This window comes from Falco punctatus (genome assembly GCF_963210335.1).
Source record: "Falco punctatus genome assembly, chromosome: 1".
In the NCBI taxonomy this organism is placed as follows: domain Eukaryota; kingdom Metazoa; phylum Chordata; class Aves; order Falconiformes; family Falconidae; genus Falco; species Falco punctatus.
Genome location: NC_137580.1, coordinates 67205974 through 67231043, shown reverse-complemented (window position 1 = coordinate 67231043; position 25070 = coordinate 67205974). Strand labels below are relative to the sequence as shown.

At 44.2% G+C, this 25070-nt stretch overlaps 1 protein-coding gene across 1 annotated transcript in view; it reads right to left on the bottom strand.

The window, feature by feature from the left end:
• ELOVL6 (ELOVL fatty acid elongase 6) overlaps positions 1-25070 on the bottom strand; it is a 77462-nt gene that overhangs the window by 20859 nt on the left and 31533 nt on the right. Inside the window, exon 2 of the mRNA XM_080374071.1 lies at positions 5840-5971. Within this exon, the coding sequence (XP_080230197.1) occupies positions 5840-5971 (132 nt within the window). The remainder of the gene's footprint in view (positions 1-5839; positions 5972-25070) is intronic.

Here is a 25070-nt window from a genome sequence, read left to right as displayed (position 1 = left end):
AACAGTAAAACCAGTTTACATGCAAAATTACTTTGATGGACACAACAGAGTCCCCAGCAGTATCAACAGAGTGAATGAAGAGGTGAGATTTCAGCAGAGGATGGGCTCTGCATTTTGTCACATGGCACCAATTACAATTCTGGGAATAAAGGTATTTGTCACGGGATGCTCTTCTTACCTAAAGTAAGGTACGTATTGGAGATGCATCTTCTTGACAGTACATGGTTACTGCTCTTAGTCTATATATTTTTATCACCTCTACACTGTTTTTTAATGCCAGCTAGCATTTGTTTCGCAATGCATGAATTCACTCTACCTAGCATTATTTGTAATTCCCTACTGGGATTATGTTTCAGCTTACAGAAAAGAAATTTTTCTTCTTAAACTGTTAAGTCTCATCCAAGGGATCTTTGTCTTCTCTCCAATTAGCCTGAATTCCTACTGTTCACCCAACTTTCAACTTCTTCTCCAAAATGGGAATCAAAAAGATGTTTCCAATATCTGTTATATAAGAAAATCAGGTACATACGTGAAGATGAACATGATCCAATAGAAATAAACTGTTATGTAGGTATATATTAAGCATTTTACTAATTTGGGTTCTAAGAAATGTCCTACTGAGAATATGCATTTGTGCTTTACTAATACAGGGAACGTTTCACATGGAATTCACTTGCTTTCAAATTTATGAGAGAAGATCATTAATTCACCTTAAATGCTGCTTATTAATTTTAATGTTATTTGGCAAATATTACCCTTTTCAGTAATTCATTTTCTCTTTGAATGCACTGTCAGGACCTTTATAAAATTTCAAGAGTATTTTAAGAGTTCGATGGGTTGCTCAGCAACACATGAAATTAAGTTGTGTTGTAATCTCCACGGCAAGCATCTGTGAGTGGCATCTTTTGAGACAGAATATAACTTTGAATCATTTTTCATCAATTTTCCTACTTATAGGCACGATAACTAGAATGTATTTCAGTCACAAATCCAAGCAACTGAAATCCTTTCTTTAAACTTATGTTTTAGTCTTTTCCATCCAGTTCAGCTCAGGACTGAGTTCCTCACGTACAGACGTGTTTCAGACCGCCTTGTCAGGAGCTCTCTGCAGAACGAGCGCAAACCCTTCTATAAAATGCTGCTGTGCCTGCAGTAACAAATCAATTACACCAGTCTCATAAAAGCAAAGTGAGTCTCCTTCCAGTGAGACATTTTGGTTTTGTCTTTCAAATGTAAGACCTGCTGCTGTTGGAACACTTTGCTTTTGAGGCTCTGGTTGGCTTTATGGCAGGCAGTTAGTGACCTTTCAACTACATTTGATAACATTTCTACCACTCTGAGAGAAAGTGTTTTCCAGGAAGAAGACATTTGGAAACCCTGTATTGACATCAACTGATTTCCACCACTGCTATAAAGCATAGCTGAATTTGGATTAGAATCTCAGGTGATGACAATTGCGTTATGGTTGGTGGTTTGGCTAGTCAAAGAGAAATTCCTCCTCTCACTGCACCAGCCATGGTCAGGTTTAGCCTCTGCCTACGAATGATTGCATCACATTGGATGTTTCAGCTTCTTCATCTCCTGCACTGACATGACAGTATTCCCTAGGGAAAACAACCTTTTACTATTATTAGTTAGTACCTTGACCATGAGATTTCTGTTGGCATCTCCTTAAGGATGGAGACAAAGTGAAAATGGTGCCACGCTGCTGTCTTGTGTGAAGACAAGGTGATCAAATACGTGTTTAAGCTCCTTGTACCCATACACAGACTACAGCCTACAAAAGGAACTACATAAATCCAGCTGAGATATAATGAAAACATGAATTAATGACTTCATACCCTTCTGTGAGAGTCCTGGTCTCAGCTTTGCTGATTCCTAGAGATGCCAGCATGACGCATTTGATATACTCCAAGTAAAAATTCAATGAATGATCCTAACTTTATGTTCAAAGTGGCATGAATAAAACTGGCAACTCATATTCAATGTGTTTTTGCAGATTTTTAACCTCAGGAAATATTCAGAAATACAGGGTTGACTGTGTAGGTGGATCTGCAACAGTTTTCTTGGGGTCTTATGAGACTGAAAAATGAACTTTCGTGTCAGCTTGCTAACAGCGGGTTCCTGTTAGACATGGAGAAGCACAGAGCTGCTCGCCCAGGACCTCAGTACATAACCGGGCTGGGTGAAAACACTTAATTAAAGGGTACAAAACAAAATAAAACAAAAGACTGAAAACATTTCAGACAATAATAAATCTTCAGTGCTTGAAACAAGTCAACAAACCTGCTATGGAAAAAAAACCAAACAAACCAACACAACCACCCAAGGAAAATATCCCAAACTAATTTCTCAGCAAAACATTTCAGAAGATCATATTTTCAGTGGTTTCCAAGTGAAAAGCAAGATTTACTGTCATTGCTTCTACAGAAGTTTTCGCTGAGAAGTGGTAACCTTATTCCAGAGACAAAATGTTCAAAACTAGTCGATGCTTCCAAAGGGAAATAAAGCTGCTTTTCTGCCTCAGAAATCCCGCTGGCTGCCAGTGTTGACACAAAACTCACTCTTTACTGAGCTCCTGAATGATCAGCAAGCTCAGTAGGGTGGTGTAGCTGTTTTGTTTATTTATAAGCATGGCAAGTTTCCTGCTGTAGCTGCTACCACATTTAAATGATCTTGGCAAGAGTGAGGCATATGGGGTATATTCTGAAGAAGGACCATGTCATTGCCTGGCAGGCAATTTCCTTTTTTTTTTTTTAGGCCCAAAACACATCTTTCCAGCCTCCGCTAAATGCTATTATTTCTGAGGATATCTGAAACAGGTAAAATGGTAGAAGTGCTAGAAGGGAGACAAACAAGGGCTCTAGAAAAAAAACCTCACACTGACTTTGAGGCAGAATACTGAGGGCTCTCTGGGCAGGTTTTTCTTCCTCAGTACAACCACTGATGGCAGACAAATACATTACTTAGAATTTCTGCAAGGTATCACAGAAGTCATAGCATTTTAGCATCCCAGAAAGTTACAAGTTAAGGAGCATTTTCCTGGATCCATAGTAACTCTACAGGCAGAACACTGGCATCTAAACCTATCTGAATCGACCTTCAGAGGAAGCAGAAATGTCTTTCAAGCCAAACATATGTAAATGAAACACCTAGATTTGTGAGGAGCCAGAAAAAAATATCCAAGTTACTTGGAAAAGTTACAGCATTCAAAGTCTAGCACGGCTTGCTAAGGGAGTCAATGAGGCTGGAAGTGACTGATGGCCCTACAAAGGACAGTGGTGGTGAAACACCAGGAACTGGATGTCCCAATTAATAGTTTTTGTAAGAAGTCTTCCTCTCAGGATTTAATGAATATTCTGCATTTTCTCTGTTTTCCAGGCAAGAAGTCAAAGCTTTTTATGTTTGGGTTAGTTTTGTATGGGATTCCATGTTACTATGGAAGCTACACAGGTTTCATGCTCTGTTTTACTGCAAACATTTTGGGCCTTTTCCCCTTCTCCACTTCACTCTTCTGCCTACTATTCAATGCCTCAGAAAAGCAAAACTTTCTAAGCATAGTCACATAATTTTCATCATCAGCTGGTCCCACTAGCAAATCCAGCAGCTTAAATGCTCAGTGCTTCTGTATAGTCCAAACATCTCACACCCCAGTTCATCCCTCCCCTTTCCACCCTGCCGCCTCATTTCCCAACATGCAGAGGAAAGGGTGAGTCCTGCAGTGCTTGGGCAACGCTTGTCCCTGAATGGTCCTATCTGAGCTGATGGAGGAAGCAAACCCTGCAGTCGTGAATCCCTCTCAGACTGTGCCCTTCTGGCCACTGCTGCTCATCTGCACAAGCAGAGCTCACCTCAAAGTGCCTGCACTGTGGTTTCTTTGGCAGGTTCATCCTGGCAACTTGTAGCTTCAGAAACATGAAGTCCGTATTTTAGATTTCACTCAGCATCACTCAGCAGCTCATGCTGGCCACGAGTTAGCCATTTCGTATGATTATGATGAGAAACTCCAATTAGCAAGCGATGAACGTGTTGATTTCAAAGTCCATCTAGACAGCACTTTCACAGTGTAGTGTATATACATGCTTTTCATTGATCGGTGCATCCCTTATGATTTTGGGAGGAAATTAGTGAAATTGCTTAAAAGCCCCACACTGTGAATGTCAGCCACAGACGCATCTCAAAATAACAAGATTTTAAAATTCATCCCAGACACATTCTGCAAAGGACAGTTCTGAAATCATGCTTTTCCCCCTCAGACTGGGAATTAAACTAGAAATGCTTTGTGTAAGTCAGCTCGTTTCTAGTGTCTACATTCAATAAGAAAATGTAATTGGAATATGCATTTTGGGTTCCTGCTGGCTACAAATCACTTTACAAGCTGATCCACAAATGACATGCCACCTAGTAACCAATTCAACAGCTGTTAAAATTCAGCCGTTTCTAGAACAAATGATGACAATTGCTTACAGGACCCTAACAGCAAAATTATGTTAGACACAGCCAGAAGTACAGCACCAAATACAACCAGATGACAATTATAAATTTTCACAGTGTCAGAACTTTCTCTCAAAGTTACACAGACTGCTCAAAGTTTTGTCTGCAGCAGGGTATTTTTTAAAGGTATTGATGGACTATTAAAATCAAGCCAATGTAAAGTTCTTCTTTAGCATGTCCTAGCTGGATGAGAGAACTTAGAAATACAAGTTATTTTACTTTGCTAGAGTTTTAGAGAATATCAATGTGATAGAACAATTTTGGAGGAAAAAAGGAAAAGCCACAAAAGAAAGCAAACTTCTCTATTCCTCCTTATTTCACTCTGTAGAAACTCGCAGCTCAAACTACTCCACCCTTGGAAAAATCATGCACCATTCACAGCTGCTCAGTAAGCAAACCTGTTTTATGTACTTGTGAACTAAAATAATCAGTAATTATTATATTGACAGTAGAAAAAGATACAGGTATCAGTGTTTGATAATGACCTGCAACTGGTTTCTGTGCTGTTGAGTGAACCATAACTTACACTCCCAATAGGTACTGAAATGAAGGATAAACCTCAGGTCTTCTGTGTACTGTTATTAGGAAATTGTTCCAAAAGTTTGTGTGTTTGTGAGGGCTATTTTTATAAGCATTTGTTCACTCATTTGTTCATCTACAGACTCATTAAAAATTAGCATATTAACCAGAAAAAATGCAATTCAGGTTGGTCAGTGCTACGCCTGACTTCAGCACCTGTAAGGACACTGAACCTGACTTTCTCCATACTCGATGACAGATAGAGTCAACACGCAGCTAGAGAGATGTGCATCGCTAAAAAATAGCCTTCCCTATGGAGCCATGCCTTTACTATGTTCACAAGCTCTTTGCAATGGAATAACCAGAAGGCAGATTCTGATTTCGGTTACAGCGGCCTAACTTACCTGTCATCAAAGCAGTGACTTTAGGTTTACCTCACTGTAATGGAGATCAGTCTTGAAAAAATATTCCAGATATACACCCATAATAATGTAATACTAACCAGTAAGTGAGAGCAAGACTAACATCTCAATGTGTGTATTTCCATTTGTAGCTTGCACCATAAATTTATTGCAATGATAAGCACCTTTGTTCTTCAAGAGGGGTATTGATTTCTCTCCTCTTCAAACGCCGTATGATCTGGCAAGTCAAAGGGTATCATTTCAATGGTGAGGAGCAGATCACGACATAACCCTGAACAACAGAACTAAAGAAACGCCATTTCTGGGTGAGTTTGTTATCGCATTAGCGGTGCTGTTGTATATGAAGAACCCCAAACGCTATTCATGGACTACTGTCAAAGGCAGCTGGATGAAGAAATGCCTACCTGAAGACGGCGAGGCTCAGGGACCAGAGCACGAGTGGTTTCCTCAGTTCAAATTTTGCTCGCTTGTTCATTAGGTGCCGACCACCGAATATAAAGGCAGCATACAGAGCTGAAAATAGGAATGATTTCTTCCTGCAAAACAAAACCAAAAAACACCTGTCAAGTATTTAACTAGTATTAGATACACAACAGAGTCATCTGGACATAACTGCTAAGGGCTTGTGCGTTTCCCTGAAAGGAAACTCTTCTGAAGCCACTCCTGCAGCCCAGCTGAGATCATTACTGTACAAACCTACATGCCCGCACATTGGGCCAGGGCCAGATGCAGACAAAACCGACCCCAGGGAAGTTCTGAAAGAGGAGATCCAAATTTGGCTTCCATTTTTCCCCAGCTTCTGAAGACTGAACTTCTGTGACAAACAGAATAGATACTGCAGAGCCCAGACACACTTCTGCAAGCACAACATGGTTGATACTTAAACCAGCTGATCACATTTGGTGGCTCATTCATCTTTTTCACATCAATTTTTGTCTCCTGCAGGCTCCTTGCTACCTGGCTATTTATTTTCCCATTGTTTCCTCCAAGAAGACACTTACAGACCTTGAACGCTGCAACAAAACATGAAGAGCCTCATGAAAAGTGAAGAACCTGCCAGGAGAGGTCAATAGCCCCATTAAGCAACAACCATGCTGGGTGGCATCACCCTGCTCCACAAGCCCTGCCTGTGAGTGCCAGGTCAGGAAATCCAGTGGATTTGTTGAAAGGCCAAGCAGGGTTCTGCTAAGGAACTGCAATGATACTCTTAGAATTGCAAGTTTTGTTTTTAAAGCTGCCTGATAGCAGTCCAGCTTACAAATAATCAGCAAACATTTGAACTCTGCTACTACAACTCATTGTAAATCAACCATTAGAGATCAAAACCGGATTCCTTCCCACACAGCACAATATTACACTCACCAAGACATAACGATGTACAGGATTAATGGTGGCCTAACTGGATGGGTGTGTATTTAGGAACAGATTTTACTCTACAAAACCTGTAATTATATTCACAAATATCAGTGGGCTATGGCTTTGCACCAAGAGGTGCTGGTTCCTTTTGGACCCCGAAAAAAGACAAACACTCTCAAGAAAGGTAACTACTTCATTAATATTCCAGAAAAGGTGGCAGCAAGCTACCAGATCTTAGGTTCCTTCTGACACTGGGATCCTGAGATGACGCAGCATCAGACAGTCCTGCCATCAGGGCACAGCACGCCACCCAGGCTTCCCATCAGGGGCAAGGTTCACCCACATTGTGGTCTTTTAGAGTTTTCATAGCATTTCCAACTGGATGCTTACATGAAAGTATGTTCCTTCACCTCAAGATGTGCTTGTGGTGTCACTGCTGGTGCCAAGTAGATGCCACCCCCAGGCTCTTCCATTACAATTAGCTGGCTGAGGGTACCCGTGGCAAGGTATGTGGGCAGCACAGGATGGTCCTGAAGGCCAAGCACTACTGGCAGCACGTACAGCACAGCACAGCGTGTGCCTGTGCCTGCTCAAGGCAACTGGTACGTGGATCACAAGCTCCTCCATGGACAAGGGTCTTCCCAAGAGGTCCACAAAAACTAAGAAAAGGTGTAGCAGCACATCTGATTGGAAGTATACAGAAAGCACATGCAGCCTTCACTGGAGAGAAATTAGTTTTATAAGTTTGAAGGCTAAGTGAAAGCGAAGTCCAAAGAGACAGAGGCATATCTGTATGCGTGCAGCAGCACGCCATTTTCTGCTCACTTGGAAACTCCTCTGTTTCTATTGACATGTTTATAGCTCTGTGTTGCAAAACACAGGTAACTAACTGCATGAAAATCCGACTGGTGTTCTGCACCGAGAAGAGAGGACCCAGTGCCTGCAGTCCTCTGGGTGACCTTTAGCATCTGCACTGGCAACAAGCCCCAGGAACACCAAGATGACCACAGAGCCAGCACCCTCTCACCTTGTGCATTGAGATGGTCTAACTGCCATGGCAATGTTTATCACCAACAGGTTTTGAAAACCACAAAGCTTCGCCCTTTTTTCTTCTCATAATAAATAAAAAAGCATTCATTTTCACTTCTATAGTCTTGAATTCCACAGTCAGGGAAGGGGCAGAATTACCACATTTGATAGCACGATTGCAGTTTAGCATGACTGGAGGTCATTAAATATTTGTTAACCAGTCTGGGTAGTGATGAACCACCTCAAACTTGCTCATACCAAACCGCCTAACCGTTGAGACAAGATTTATGGGACAGGAGGAGACTCTCAGAGTCAGGTTGGACTACACTCCCGTCTCCTTCCCTCTGCAGCCTCTTCAGCAGCAGCACGCAGAGCAACGCAGGTGAGGAAGGCAGAGGGAGTGTGATGGGCTGTACCACAGTCTGCAGTGCTGTCCTGGCTGCCCCAGGGCATGGGGAGAGACCCTGCTCTGCATGCTTCTGCCCCTCCAATCACACAAAATCCTGGGCCCCCAGTGCTCAGCGCAGAGAGCCAGCAATGCACACAAGGTACAGAGGGAGATATGCATACACACGTACGGCCACTCGAGCCAGGTCACTTGCAGGGGCCCCACAGAGGGACCCCGCAGCCCCACACCCGTGCAAACCCCCCACCTCACAGCACTGCGGTGGAAGTCCCTCAGACCAGAGGCAGGAAAGGTCTGTCTTGCACCGGTCCACGCATGGAGCTTCAAAGCAACCAAGAGCAGTGCAGGATGACATCCTGGTGCAGGGGAAAATCCTGCAACACAGTGCTGCCATGCAGCTGCCAACAGGACACAGGCCATGCAGGCCGGTACGGGGGGAAGTCAGAGTGTAAGAGCAATAGCTAGAGAGACTTCGCGGGAAGGCAGGCAGGCAGCAGCTCAGTTCTGGATCAAACACAGCCAAGACTTCAAAGTAACGGTTCAACTTCAGTTCCAATTCAAGAAAAAAAGACCAGTTTGAATGAGTTAACAGCTCAGGTCTCTGCTCTGTTTGACTTCGTTCTTCCTGGACAGGATATATAAAGCAACATTTCACAAAATCATAGAACCATAGAATCATTTAGGTTGGAAAACACCTTTAAGATCACCAAGTCCAACCATTTCGTTTTGCTTATTACTGAAACTATTTTTTATGAGTTCAGTCAAGTCTATTGAGGTCAATCGTTACATTACACTAATTAGAACAGATAAATTTTAGGTCAGTTTTAATGGCTTTGTAATGAGTTCAGCATTATTTGCAGTGACGGTGAATGGTATTCCTGCAAAATATGGCTTTGTATTGGCGGTGGCAGACATGATAAGATTTGATTGCACGCATGGTATGAACTGCAAAAAGCAGCTGTAAGCAGTTTCAGACAAGGAGGGACTCAGTAGTATTATATCCTATCAGAGGTAAGCACAACACTGAGTAACAATTACGTTCAAAATAATCTCTCTGTTTTGACACCTGCTGACAACTTCTGGTAACTTTTTGCATCCAAAGGACTTTGAATTTTCCCCTCTTTGCAGCATAATAATGGTTAAAAAGACCAGGTAGTTCAGGTGATACAGTTACAAAGAGGTTGCAGAAGTATGTACTCTAAAGGTGATCTGTTTAACTGCATTAGACTGGTATTAACCAGCTTCCTACCAGTGTTTTTATGATGGATTTGCCTGAAAGGTTCATGACTACAGCCTGGTTCCTGGGCTGGTGACACAAATCAATGGCAATCTGACAGCATTCAATTACATTTGATATGGTTTCAGCCAACAGAGGCCAATATCAAACAAGCATTTTTAAAGACAGAGTCTTGGAGTTTTTCTGGAGCACTGTAACGTTTCGTTACTATTATCTGAAGAGAAACTAAATAGAGCAGAATGACGACAAAAAAATTAACCTTGAAACTAAAAAAATATTAAAAATCCCCCAAAGTAATTCAGTAGCAGACTCACATCCAATAACTTCAGCGTTAGCACATTCATATGTTTGTCTTCAATTCTGTTCTGCAGCGTAACACAGTAGACATAAAGACAGGGTTGCCAAATCCTCCACATTTTTCTGGCATTTCTGTTTCTCACAGTTGTCTCCCACCCTCCTACATTTTCAGACTTCAGGGACTAAGTACTATCTCTACTGAATACAACTCCATGTTTCCCTGTCGAAGATTGCCAGCTCCTTCCACCAAAAGGGAGGCAGAGTAATTTTCTGGAGAACCTCTAAAACGCTCTGCTCAGGCTGGGGGTTACTACAAGAAAAGAAGGCAAAAGTTTGGGGCTACAAGCTCAAGATGTGAGGCAGATCTTCCAGGATGCTAGCACAGAGGTGGCTGTGCTGTGAGGCAAGGGGACAGGCAGAAGTAGCTGACACGATGGGAGAAACAGAAGAGAAAGGATGACTGGTAAGCATGACAGCAAATGAGGGGAACTGGCAGCCAAGAGATGGATGTGAAGCTGGGACAGCATGGAAGGGCAGGAGGCTTGAAGTCCTTCCTCTGCTGAAGCCCCTGGAGGGATGCTGCTTGCACACGTGGGCACACCAGCAGGCTCAGGCTGCCCACGCTGAACACAGAGCTTCGGTCACTTTCCTGCAAAAATGCTGCAGCAGGGACAGATGGATTTTTCATCCCCTGGACCACAGCCTGTGGGTTCTGCTTGTCCCTCTGCACTGTGTAAACCATAGGCAGGCGATGTGTTTTATCAAGGATGGATGGTATGGGCACTGACGCGTTTTTTAGTAGCTGAAATCCTTTATTAGGTCTCCCCTATAGCAGAGGAACGGAGACAGGAAAGAAAAAAATGAAAAGAAGTATAACTGAGAAGAGGGAGGCAGAAACTAGGCCTGATAAAGGAAGACAGAGGAAATCCACCCCACCAGGAACAAAGCTTCTCCTCGGGAAAGCCCCCTCGGGCACCAAGGGGAGACAGGGAGAGACCAACCATCCAGCCTCAGGCAGGAAAACACAACACAGAAAGGGGCAGCAAATAATCCAAAGAGGAAAGCAATGGTAAACAGACAGCTAACGAATAAGAAATCCTGACTCCCCCAGAAGTATGTTATTTATAAAATACTGAAAGTATAAGAATTACCACAGTATTCTAAAATAAGGGGTCGGAGCTTAAGGGTAAGCCTGATGCACAGCACTGCAAGGCATCCCGGCATCTCTGATGCAAAGTGAAACAGCCCTGAATATTGCAGTGCCGCTGAAGGAGGTGGTTTCAGCCTAGATGCACGGTTGTAATTTTTTCTCCTGAAAATAGCAGCCTGAGTCATTATTGTAAGTTCTCTGATGTTAATGTGTAAATGGAAATAGATATAGATATGTGCTATAAAATTTTAGGTTTCCATAGGATCTTGTTTAATCACTATGGAAAATCCTCACAGAAACGCACAAAGGGCAACCTTATCATAGATCTTTTTAACTATCCTCTATCATGTAATACAGGATTATCCTCATAAGAGCATTCAGGAGAGAGTACGAAAATGAAGCAGTGTTAGCCCCCTCTATCTACATTCTATAGGGTTTAAAAACTTCTTTATCAAGATGTATTTACTTTGCACAGGCAAAGCTCATTCTTGAATTCCTCACCACTTCATATGCTGCAAAGGGAGCATAACAGGTAAAAAAACAACACTGTGGTTGCCAGAGCAGAGTGCTTCTGGCAAGTAAACAGGCAATTTCAGGCTCCCGATGTTTTTATTTTGGCCTTCTTCATCACCATTTTATTGACTTTAAAAAAAATAGATTTTATTGGGGAAAAAGGAAAAAAAAAAAGAATCCTCAGTAAGATGAAAGATATGGGACTTTTTCTTACTGGTTTCTCCCAGCTTTCAACAGAAAACAACAACCACTTGTGTTCATAATTGAAACTCCTACCTTGAGAGTCTAATTAAAGTGCTTTAACCTGAACCAGTGTAAATCACGCAGCACACCCATGTCCACAGCTCACAAACAGTAGCTGTTAGCCTTGGCAAAGTTACTTTTTCTCTGGTGCTTATTTAAAAATCGCACATTCTGTATGTATAAAAAAGGGTGTGAAAACACTTCTCAGTCTCTCAGTGTTTCTACCTCAGGAATACTGTCAAAGCAAACCTTTCTCTCTCTCTCTCTCTCCCCAGATATAATTTTGACAGAACCAGCAAGAAGAGATCCAACATGTGGATATGCCAGTTCTGCATATGAAAATATAACCTGTACTCCTGGCTTTGATTTGAGTTTCTGCAGCTGCCTCCCATTGACCATACCAGCCTTAATAACAGAGAGACAAGGACATGCAGAAGAGGAAGACCTGCTGATACACACACTCCAACGCAGTCTGATTTATTCCTATAGCTCAATATCCTTTGACATTTATATTTAGAGCAGCAATGATGACAGTCACACACACGAGTAGGTGACTCACTGATGATGGTCTTTGACGTAACAGGCTATCAGGGAGTAAACAGGGATGCATCTCATACCAATCACCTGATCCCTTGATTTCTAAAGCCTGCCTCTCAAAAGAGCATCTCAGCCTCCTCGTGACAGGTACCATCGGATATGCAGGTCTGTGCTCCCCACTTGGCTGGGGCAGCTCCCCAGGCATCCCTCTACCTGCTGGGAGCAAGGGAAGAAGAGTCAGGGCCCTGGGAACACATCCCAGCCAGGCACTGCTATTCCCCCACAACAGCCCTTTTTCTGGCATCCTGTTCCCATCACCCAATTCATGTCACCACTGACAGACAGTACCTGTATCATCAGCCCAACTCATTATCCCATGGAAACGAAGGAAACGCAGCACTGGGAAGCTGCCAGAGGGACTGCTGTGGGAACTGTCCCAAGCTCAACTTGGCCGAAAAGGATGGAGGAGGAGAAGGACTTGTGTGTGCACTCCTTGATCCATGAGTGCTAACAGCTGAACCAAAGCACAGCCTGAAGCCCAGGTCCCCCATTTCCCAGGTCAGAGCCAGAACGGTGAAAGCTACAGGGCCAGTAACCTTCAAAGAGTAGAGCAACTGTATTTGTGCAGTGTATCGCCAGGTCACAGCCTGCTGTGGTCCAGCTGGAGATCTAACTGGAGATAGCCCCAGTTCCTCACCAGGCTCCCTGGGAAGCAAGGGGCTGTGCCCACCTGAGCCTCTCCCCACATGGCATTCAATGCAGCAAAGTGCTCCCAGGTCATGCCAATGGTAAGGCAGGCAACAGCCCCAAAATTACCCAGAGGAGAAACAAGGGTGTGGCAGTGTGGAGACATGAGGGAAGGTGGCTCATGTCCTGCACCTCCCTGGTCGTTGCATTTGTTTTGTTGAAACGTGTTTGCTGGTAGTTTGTCATACTCATGCTTGTAGAATATATGTGTTACAGTATTAGCCATTAAATAAAATGTGTGCAGTTAGGGACAAAAACAGCAGTAGCAAACTTTTCTTGCACTCCCTTTGCAGTGGGAAAATGTAAGAGGAGTGTAAGGGTGAGAAAATGATTCAGGGACAATTATTATTTTTTTTTCAGATAGAAGATGCAAACTCAGCTCTGAAGTATATGAAGTCCCTTGTTCTTTATAATTCTTATATAGGCTTAATGGAACAAACCATAAACCCTGAAAAACCCGTAAGTTACAATCCCAAATATAAGCAATGTCACAAGAGAAAACTACCACTCAAATGGAAAGAGCTTCAGAAAAACACCAAAAGAACCTCCAAAACCTTCAGGTTTGAAATCAGCTTGCCCATAATTTTGTTATCACTGAAGGCAAATCAGCTTCATCTCTGGCTCGACTCCAGATTTCCTCCACTTTTAAATTTAATGGAGACCCACTGAGTGGAGATGGCAGGTGACAGTGTGCCCACAGTGACAACAGCCATCCCCGAGTTTCCACCTCACACAGAGAGCAGTGGAAGTTGCAGCCCGGTGGGCCAGATTGCTGGGGTGGGCTCCACTGTAAGCCTGCATCACCCAGTCTCCAAGGCCTCCACTGCTCCCCAGGGATGGGCCAGCATCTGACCTCATTTTTCCTGACACTGGTTGTAAGTAACAACCATTTTTGCACAAACTCCGCCCCCCCCCCCCCCCCCCCCCAAGATTTATGTCACCAGAGCCAAGAATTGCATCTAGCCCCAGAAAAGTCACAGACAGGAGCCTACCAGCAAAATTATGACCATCCCCGTCCCTGTTAATAGTCTTCATAGCAGGTCACTCCAGTCAGAGAAACTCCTTCTTTACTGGAAGCCTCTGCTAAATCTACCTGTATCACCCTGACAACAGACCTAGTTCTTAATAGCAGGACTCTTGGGGTTATAACAGGTGACAAAGTAGGATGTCCCAGTGTCCCCTTGGACAGACCATGGGTTTCTCCAGGCTTTGCTGGGGCTTTCAGGCAGTCGGTGGGGAGATGGCGGAGAGCAGGGAAGCTAATGTAGGTCACAGGCACTGCAGTTCTGATGAAAGGCTACAGTACTTTCACTTTTAATTTTATCAAGGTACATTTAAGCCTCTGGCCTCCACAGTAAAACCTGGAGCTACTAAACACAACTGAAACTGAACTTGGGGTCTACTAACCTACATCTCTCCCAGTTGAAGTAATTCTGTTTCTTCTACCCATGTCTCTCATGAAAGCGGTTAACGAAGATGCAAGTGGAGGGATGTCATATAGACATAGCATGAAAGTAACCAGATCTCCATATTGCCTTACTCAATTGACCTGCTTTATCTGATCAGACCAATCAATGATTATGACATGTAATAAGTTTACACTTAAAGGAGTACATCAACATAAGGCCTTCAGATCCAGGAAGATCCCTGAAGCAACTCACAAATGTTATTTATTTAGACAAGTGCCACTTTCTTTCACTGCTTTGGGGATAGGTATTTTATTTAACACGACACAACACAACACTATGAGTAAATCAATAAATACTTACTAAACCTACCTTTGCCCCTGTGTCTGCAGGAAAGCCTATGCACCACAGTGGCATGGTCAGGTCTCTACCATTGCAAATACAGCTTGTGAACATCTTGGAAATAATGTCTATTGGATCTCAAAAAATGTTTAAGTAAAAAAAAAGCAGTCATTCAAAATGAAAATGGAAAATGCAGGCATCACAAGCAAGTTGTTTTTCTATCTATCCACCCTAAAAGACATAGCAGCAGACATTGCTCCCTTACAGCCTTCTGCAATATGATCTCATAAAATGATGTTGCTACAACTGCCAGTAGATTGCAAGACACAAACAAACAAAAATCGTTCTGATTTTCCTGAGAGCATTCCCAGCCAAAAAAGACATGCAAGATTCTCCCGTGGGGCAGAGCACAACCTTAGCAACAGCGCAACCAAAAGTCATGTACAAATAAGCCCTTACAGCTAGGGCTTCGTGATCACTTATGGAAAAGGATCACTTCGTAACTCTTCCAGCATAATTTAATGCTTTCTAGCACTGAAAGAAACCAAACTAGGGGATGCCTGAAAAGCATAATAAATTAGAGCACACACTTACCACCCTTCTCTTCCCCATCTAAAGGCCTAAAACCATATAGACAGATGAGAGCAAGCCAGTAATGCCATTCTGTGGGCTAGGTTTGATCAAAAAGGAGATACTGGTACCAGTGACATTGCAGTAATGAAACCGCACAACAAAATGCCTTGTTTTCAAACCCTCTAAATGCTCACATGCCCTGTGGAAGAGAAGGGAGTGAATGGAGTTCATAAAAAATGGACATTCTGGTAGAGAAGAAAATGAAAGAATATTTTCCAGCATCCCTTAGTGAAGAAAAATCAGGTCATCTGGAGAACAAATGTCTGTTCTGACTGGTCCCACAGTACTTTTTGATACATGATGTCAAGGACTGCTTAATGTATCTAATAAAATCTTCAAGGACATCTGACCTTTGTCTAGTGCTGAGAGATCAGTGACAAAGGATGCTAATGGAAACACTGCAGCAAACTTGGACCTAACTCTTGACTGATGGGGAAGTAGCAAAATCCAGATAAAATATGGGGCAATGTTGCCATGATCTTTACAACCACTTCTCTAAAACATAAAGCCCTGCCAAATAGCCACTTTCCTTCTTAATCAACTGGGAAGCTGGTCAGGACAAGTACAAAGGTGTTAGAGCAGTGCTCGAAACTTGCAACAGGGAACAATTTGGAGTAGCTAGGAGGCAGGTTTACATGCTGCTACCTCCTTACAACATGATGCTTTGCAGCTTGCCCAACACGTTCACCAGCAGAGAAGGTAGCTCCGTGCATTAGCTGGATTATAAATGGCATTTTCATGAACTAAACCTCACCACTCTACCTAAGAATTTTATGCTTTTCATTCCCAGCAGAGACTTCAGTCCCCAGACTAATCTGCTAATAAATTTCCCGGTACCTTCAATCCGTCACAATTCCCATGTTGTTGACCATGACCTATAGCTTCTTCATCAAATCCAGAATTGGTCCACTTGAAATCAGTCAAGCCAGCACCTTTAAAGGAGGCCCTTTCAAGGATAAAGGAAGAGGCAAACTGGCCTGAATCAAACTAAACACTGTGAGAAATACTGTGAGCAACAAACCAATAGAAGTAATTTCCTAATTACTGTCAGAGTTTTCAGGATCTGATGTGGACAAAATTTAAGAGGTGGGACGACATTCCTAAACCTGTAGTGGAAATGAAGATGGGACGCAGAAACATAGCAAACCCTGTACATCACCAGCACCCACTCCTCAATTAAATATCACAGCCTGGTTGATTTCGGGGCCTTTCCTGCTGACATCCCCCTGCAGTACTGAACCAGCCTTAAACAATCGGAACAAACCAGCAGGAGTGGCACAAGGCAGTACAAAGTACACGGCATTAATGTAGCTTATCTCTATCCTGTCAGCAATACGTTGGTGACAGCTTGTTCTGGCTTTCCACCTCTGCCCGCAGCTTCACGCACCCTCGTCTCCCTTGAGAGGTGGCAAGAGCCGCCAGCGCTCCCCAACTGAAGAGTCTGGGTCTTTCTCTTTGCTTCCAGCCACCAGGGCTTGGTTAACTGCACCCTGCCCTTAGCCGCCCCCTCACCTAATTAGATGGGATACTAAACTGCTTAGCAGTATTTCACTTTCCATCGTGGTATAAAGAGCCCAGGTTACTAAAGGATTAGCAAGTGTAACACTAAAGTGTTATATATACACAGAGCTGCCTGTCCTAGTCTCTGCCAAGTACTGGTCACAGGGAACCTATAAAAGATAGGATATAACCAAGAGCAAAGAAACCACGGACAAACAAGGCGATGAATCTGGCCTATGGTGGAAGTGGCTGCATATGTGACACTGAGAAGGAAAAGGAGCATTACCAGGAGTGAGCACTGACATTCAGCTGTTCTGGACAGGCAGACAAATGGAGCAAAGCAAGGGCACAAATCCGAGTATGTTTTTAAACAATTCAAATACAACAACAGTCAGAATTTAATGGCCATGGTCATTAAGGGGCAAAAGGGAGAACCAGATTACTGCAAATTAACAGGGAAGCCCGTCAGCATGTCAGCGATACTATTCCAGATTTTTTTTAAACAGAAAGTAACTTTCCATGAAGGTTGAGAGATTAAATAAGTGATCTGACCTTTGTTTTTTCCCAAAGGTCACATAACCAAAATTTGTTTTACATCTCCAAACATATTCCTTTCGCTATTATTTTTCTTAATTGGATTGTCCACCACTGATTACAACTGTAACTTGTGATTTTATTTTGCTCAGACTTCTCTCCATGGCAGTTTGCTAGCCTATGACTGGCCTATAAAGAGGCAAAAAGAGGCAAAAAAAAAAAAATAATCTGTTCCAGTAAAAAGCCAGGCTACTCCTAAACTAATTTCCGTATAACACAGCTAGTACAGTAGAATACCCTCTATTCTCATTACCCTTCATGTTCTCGCCACTTTTCTTTCATGTGGCTGTTGAAATAGCACCAATAAATCTGCCTCATGCATCTGCCCACTGTCTCTGCCACATTAGGACCAGATGTCCTAACTACACATGAACCCCTTTACATCAGTATCTCATTCAAGGATGCTCTGTTGCTCTGTTTCTTCTTTCATTTGCAAAGGGAATACAAGGGTCCCTTGGCACCTGCGTGTAGGATCTGGTAGGCCACAGAGAGAGGGAAGAAAGTGATCTTCCCAAAGATACAAAATTCCCAGAGTATGCCCCAACATACTCCAGCACTTTGCAGTGCTCCCACCAGTCTGTGCTAGCAGCTGAACCCAAAAACCATGCAGGCACCGGTCACCCTTGCTGACCTTGCGCCTGGTGACCCTATCACACAATTCACACACACTGAGACTGGGCATCTTAACTGGCATCGTGCTAAACCAGCGCAATCCAAGCACTACCGCAGTTTCCACGGGCTGGGCACTCCAGTTTCCCTGCGTGCGTTAAGTACACATTAACAATAGCTTGCTTTTACAGGCCTCTCTCCTTGGGAAAGGTAAATGCTATCTCTTTGAGGTTGGTAATGATCAACGCAACTGCGTACTTGCCACCCAGCTAACCTAAGTGCCCGGAGAAACTGCAACACTGCGTATTCAACAAGTTTTTCCACTTTCATGACACCCTAAAGCAAACGGCAGTTTGCTAATGTTTACTGCTTTTGGTTTTGGTGCGTTTTTTTCCTTTAGCTGTAGTCTGCTTTGAGATTCATGAGTGTAAGCACACTACAAATGCATAGCACAGACTTTCACAATTACTCAGCATCTGGACCGAGATTTCACTCCAGCATGTTTCCCAAAAGGCAGCCAGTCTTGGAATTCAAAACACCAAAGGCAAAGAATTTACTCATGTTTTAGGGACCTATGCCAGTGATTCCCTTCCTGCACCATTGCAAGGCTTCTTCTACTTCATTTTAGTTTCTCTGGCTCACTGGGACTCCAGCCTACTGAAAACAAAAATATTGTAGAGACCTTGACCTGCACCAACAGTGACTGACAAACACAGACACGTGCCCCTGTGCTCTCCGGCATCCTGGCTGCGGTGCTGCTGTGTTGGGGCCAACCTGTACCTGCGCTGAGAGCAAGCAGTCATGGTCTTGGGCACGACCTCCGCTTTGCTGCTTTGGGGCTCTGAGCTGCTATCCCCACATGGTCAGCACAGTGCAGGGGTGCACCCACTCACATGGAAATTTCCAGCACAGCCCTTCATTTTGCTCCTTCTCACTAGCCTGAATGTGTAGAGAGATGAATGGCAGAGAAAAGTCTCTGACGAAAAATACTCAGGTCCTCTGCCTCTTACTGAGAAGGCACAAAGTCCATGTTCAAATTGCCTTTTGGTTCAGCAGTTTCAGCCCGCTGGCAGCGCAGTATCCTGCTGGTCCAGAGCACCTCTTGAGTGGGCAGAGCCCAGCGTGCTGCCCCAGTGCCCCGACCAGCAATCCCAGCAGTGCTCCTGCCTCCCTCACCCGAGCAATCATGACAGGTTGGACCAAGCAAAAACATATTCAGTTTTGTGATTCATTGCAAATTATTTGTTTTCAGCTTATAGTTAATGTTTTAGTCCCTCTAGCTACCCAGTGTATCAGCAAAAAAAGTCGGCACCTCCCTGCAATGTTTAGCAATCTCAGATGACACAGGTGACTTGTTCAAAGACGTATCACACCTGCAGATGTTTGTTCTTTTGGGGACTGAATTCTTACAAATACAGCTTTGAACTTCTCATCCACATTTCTGAAGAATGCTGGATCTGTGCTATAGCTGCCACTCCACCCATCCTGCCCCACCCCTGGCAGCTTTTGCCCTAAATAAAACAAGGGTGTTACACAGCTACAACCCAAATGATGGACCTAACTACACTTCAGTCACAACAGTACCAGTCCTTATTACTTAAATCAGTTTGTGCTTCTTTTGTCTTCTGTCTGTGTGCTTAGAGTTTGTGGTGATATGTACCAAACTCCCTATAGCACTGTAACACATTTTACTTCAGTCTCAGATGTCCTCTTGTTTGCTTGGACGGTGGAAAGAACAAATCCCACTTCTACTTCCCACTCACTCCTGTTATAATACCAATACTACCAATAAAAACCAAATAATACTACTACGGATAATACACTAAGTGATCCTGGTAAATATATTAAAGATAATTAAAGAAAATGGGTTGACTCACAGAACAGGTAAGTACATGAGAATGTGGCCCCATGTAATTGAAACTTAACCCAACAGCACTGCTACATTTGCATTCACAGAAAGTCCATAAACTTTGAGTAAAACTATACTCAAATGATTTGGCTAAATCTGGTGCTCACTGCCTGTGCTAGCCTGACACCTTTCTGGGAAGGCTCAAGAAAATGAATTGGTTCTATCAGATCTCCTAAAACCTACAGATGACAGGAGGTGTTAATAAGCAAGAGTTTGGGAGCTCCTTGGGACCAAGAAGAAGCTGCTAATGATGGGCTTATCTGAATTTAGTGGCTGCAGTTATCCAATACAGCAATGCAGAAATGCTCTCAGGCAGCTGCTTCTTTCTCACCGTGCTATGCTGAACCATTTTAAACCATGGAGTGGGTTAAACCGTAGGGGTGGCATATTAAGCAGCCTTGTGGCATACATCCTGCAGACAAAATGAAAATGTGAGAGTCCTGGTATGAAACTGAATCATCCTGCAGTTAAAACAGCTGAAAAGTGACAGAATACAGGCTTGATGTCCTGAGAAACGCTAGCATGGTTTATTCTTCTATGCTAGTCCATTTTGGACAGTGTGAGCAGTCCTGGAAAACTTTCCACAGCCAGGGCTCCCTGAACCCAACAGGACGAGGGCTCCTTCACTGTTTACTTGGTTCCCCGGCAAAGCTCATGAGGTCTCTAAACGGCCTCTCTGGGGGCACAATTTCAGACCAAGAGCTGTAGCTCTTCCCTCACGCAAGTCAAAGCTCTGCATGAGATGTTTTGGTGACTTCAGGTCAGCCTCCTGCAAGGGCAGCTCATCCAGCACTGCTTGAACGCTCCAACCCTCACTGCCTCTCAGCATGTCTGGAAAAAAAAAAGCATGTCTTGTCTCTGCTTCCCCCACACCAAGCATTTTATAAAAGTAAAACGGGCTGGGGAGATACCTGGCTCTGACAGGTCTGAGGAAGAGGACGGCAGCCAGGCAACAAGAAGGCTGGGAAATGGAAGTCCCCACAGCAACGGACACCCACCACTGCTGCTGGGGCTCCCCGGGCTGCAAGTGTGTCGCACTGAAGTAAGTCCATACCTGATGCTTAAGTTTCTAAATTGTCATTTTCATGGCATGCCCAGGGGCAAAATACAGGGCCTCTGCCACACCTCTTGAAGCTGTCAGGACTGGACCGAAAAATGGAGGAAAAACATGGGAACAAAAATCTGAAGGAAACTAAATCCAGGTCATGGCTGTGAGTTGGGTCACCCAGCTACACAGTGAAAGCAGGTCCTTTTCTTTTCTTTCTTTCTCTCCTTCAATGACAGACATGTTTACTGGGACTCTCCTTGAGGAATTTTCTTTTCTAACGAACAAATGAAAAGGAAACAAGCTTCTCTGCATTTAAAAAAAAAAACAACCAAACCACAGCTGCCTTATGCAAGCTATTTCTGTTTTTAAGACTGGGAAAAGGCTTTGCTGCCTCTGCTTAAATACAGTCTTACTTTTCAGCCTTGTTTAATTTGGGAGGGAGAGGGGAAATGAGTGAGCGTCTTAAATGACTGAGGATTTCTGCATTCATATTAAATCATAAACACTAACAAAGTAACAGTCTCTAACACACAGGCTGGGGCAAATTATCACAACAAACACAGCAGGTGGCTGATCTTGCAAAGGTCTGAATGACTATCTTGACCCTCAGAGTGTGCTAACCACACATGCTTTAAATTAAAAAAAAAAAATCTCTTAAGGCCTCATATAGGCTCACACAACTCTTCCCTGCTACATGCCTAATAAAAAAAACCTGGCAGGTTGAGTTTACTCTCACGCAAGGGGGAAGGTGAGGAAGGTACATAATCTCTCTACTTTTCTTGGCATCAGAACAAACCCACAGATGCTAGCCACTACTAGATGTAGGCAGGAACTCAACTCCCAACCATTAGGACATCCAAACTCTGGGAAACTCTGCTTTCCAAGTGCAAAAATGTTTGCCTGCTTCAAAGACAGGGCTTGGCAAGTTTGGGGAAAAAAATTACAAACCAGGTGAGGGGCTGCATGACCCTGCAGGTTCCTGACAAAATAAAACCGGGCTTGGGCACTCCTGCCTGCACCCCATCACTTCCAGGATGCCTGCACTGAAAGTGGTTGCTGTGAATGCAGACCCCGGAGAGGAAGGGCTTAGTGGTGCTTGGTACAGCCGGGTGTGATGCACCGAGGTGGCGGAAGCCTCACCTCTGCCCTACCACTGAGCAGAGCAAGCATGCAAACCTGGCACCTTTAATTTGCAAAAGCTTTTCCCTCACTTTCTGGCTCTTGCAGCGCCAACGCAACCCCCCCAGGCTGCAAGGCTAGGACTTGTTGAGCAAGACATACACAGTGAAACTCTGACTGAGACACAGGAACAGTATGCAGCCATTCTCTGCACAGGCACCTTCCTACAAACCCCATCCTGAGCACAGCTGCAGAGTTATCAGCTAGGAAGAGAAATTCAGAGAAGGAAAGAAGGAAAGGAAAAGTCTGCAAGCATTGCAGGACAGAGAGATTAAATCTGCCCTTACACAGCCATGCAATGACTGCCAACCCAGCCCAGTCACTATCACAGAATCGTATCCTCTTCTGCACCCCTGCAGCCCCAGCAGCAAAGGCTGGTCTCTGTCCCCAGGGCCCCCGAGGACCAGGCCTGTCCGAAGTACTCTGACACTGCCCAGGAGCCGGGAGGAGGACTGGGAAATGTACCGTTACTGGGGACCCTGAGAGGGGCAGCGGGGACCCCGAGGCAGCCCCTGGCAGGGTACCCAGCCTGCCTCTGGCACAGCACTCTAGACCCAGGGGTTTGGGCTGCACTGATAAAGGCTGGTAGCTCAACCCAAAACAAATAAATTAAAATTAACATTCCTTTGGGGCTGACTCACAGCAGAAGTGTAGTCTTTTTACTGGCCTGTGCTTCCCTCCCAACTCCCCCCCCCCGCCCCGTGCACTTGTCTCCCTCGCAGCAGAACGATGAAGCACCAGGCTCCCACAGCACCCCAAGCCAAGCCCGGCTCTGCTCAGCATCCTGCATCCCTGCAGCTACACAAATGGTTTCAAGGGCTCCAGTTCAGAAGGCAACTCACAGCAAAATGTTTAAACACCTCACTTGGAAAACCTCACCAAGCTGTGCCCATGCATGGCTTTCTCTTCTTTCTTTTATTTTGCTGAAATGCTTTGCTGCATCAGTGCATTGATTTGGCTAACAACAGCGTATTTCTGGGAACTGAAGAGTAAACTGTTTACTAACCCGTTTCTAGTCAATAACTCACTTGTAATAAAAGCACATTTTTATTTGGCTTGGTGTGGATCAGTGGCATTTGTTATGCACCACCACAGAATGAGGGTAAAGATTTCAGGGTTTGGTCCTACATTGTATGTGCAGAAAAGAGAGAGAAACGGAGCCTGGCTCTTAGAGATAACAGTATTTATATGAGCTGGAAGTCTTGGTAACTAGAATTTTTTACTAGCTGATGTTGACAAGTCTTTGCAAGTCTAAACCCCCTTCCCAAGAGACTTCCTAAGGGACAGCACTGCATTGATGGCACTTGGCAGACTCAGCCATCACTGCAGCAGCCACTAAAAAGGCTGAAGGGGAATTAATTCAGTCACTCTCTCACTCCAGGTCAGGTCAGCCCAGGTGACGGCTGAGGTCGTGCAGACAGACCTGCACTGACCAACACATAAGGGAAGCCAACAGGCTGCCAAGCTGGTGCTTGCTCCCAGTTCTTGCACATTGTTCTCTAGCTGTGACCATACATGTATCAAGACAAAATACAATCATGGAATCAGAGTCGTTTAGGTAGGAAAAGACCTTTAAGACCATTGAGCCCAACTGTTAATCTAGCACTGCCCAGTCCACCACTAAACCGTGTCCCTGAGTGCCACATCTGCACATTTTTTAAACACCTCCAGGGATGGTGCCTCAACCACAACCACTGTTCCAGTGCTTGACAATCCTTTCGGTGAAGAAATGTTTCCTAATATCCAACTTAAACCTCCCCTGGTGCAACCTGAGGCCATTTCATTTTGTCATATCACTTGTTAATTCGGAGAAGAGACCAACCCCACCTCACTACAGCCTCCTTTCAGGGAGCTGTAGAGAGTGGTAAGGTCTCCCCCTGAGCCTCCTTTTCTCCAGGCTAAACAACCCCAGTTCCCTCAGCCACTTCTCATAAACCTTGTGCTCCAGACCCTTCACCAGCTTCGCTGCCCTTCTCTGGACACACTCATAGATCACTGCAACTTACTGGGCTGGGAGGGTAGGGAACAACCCTTGCTGAGGGCATAAGCTGGGCAGAAAGCATCCGTTTCTACAGCTGGGAAATACAGCTCAGCAACGCCAATCCAAATGTAAATGCTGCAGGCAATGCTGCTCTACTGCCTGTCAAATAACAAACAGATTTGCATCCTGTCCTCTTCATCTGCACAGGCCCAGTGGGAAATACCAGAGAGAGGAGGCCAAGCGCTCCCAAAATTCACGGTGAAACTGCACAGAAGCTAGGAGAGACTGCACCTCTCTCTTACTGCCAGAGAAATGTTTAGGTCTGCTCCAGAGCTCAGGGGCATTAATGGAAAATTCCCTACAATTTCAAAGCACTTTGGAAAAATTGCATATTAGTTGGTGGGTATTGGTTTTGTCATTTGCCATCCCTAATTCAGACAGAAAAATTAATCAGCTTTAACAACATTATTTCTTACTCTCTGAAGGCCCTCATGCAATATTTTTTCTTGATTAAGCAACCTTTCTTGCAGGACAGATCAGCTTTCAGTGGTCTCTCCTTCTGTGTGACCTTTTCATGGGCAGAGGTGCACTGAACATCCATTCCACTTCCCTGGGACCTTGTAGTACCTCTAAAGTGTCCAACACTGTTCTTTGCTGACTTGGTTGGCAAGACTGCCACTCCCTATGTGGGTGTGTTGACTATATACTGCTTACTAAGTGAAAAGGAAACGTTTCAAAAAGCTACTCCTCATCTAAAAAAATCACATGGCCAAGCTGCCAGGAGAGAGTTAAACAAAAGTATCAGAAGCGGGGAACTACACATCTGACCATATTCCTGCTTTGGTCAACCACAGGAGTCAATTCAAGCCACTTACAAACTCTGCATTCTTATAACAGTCATTAGCCAGGAGCAAAACGG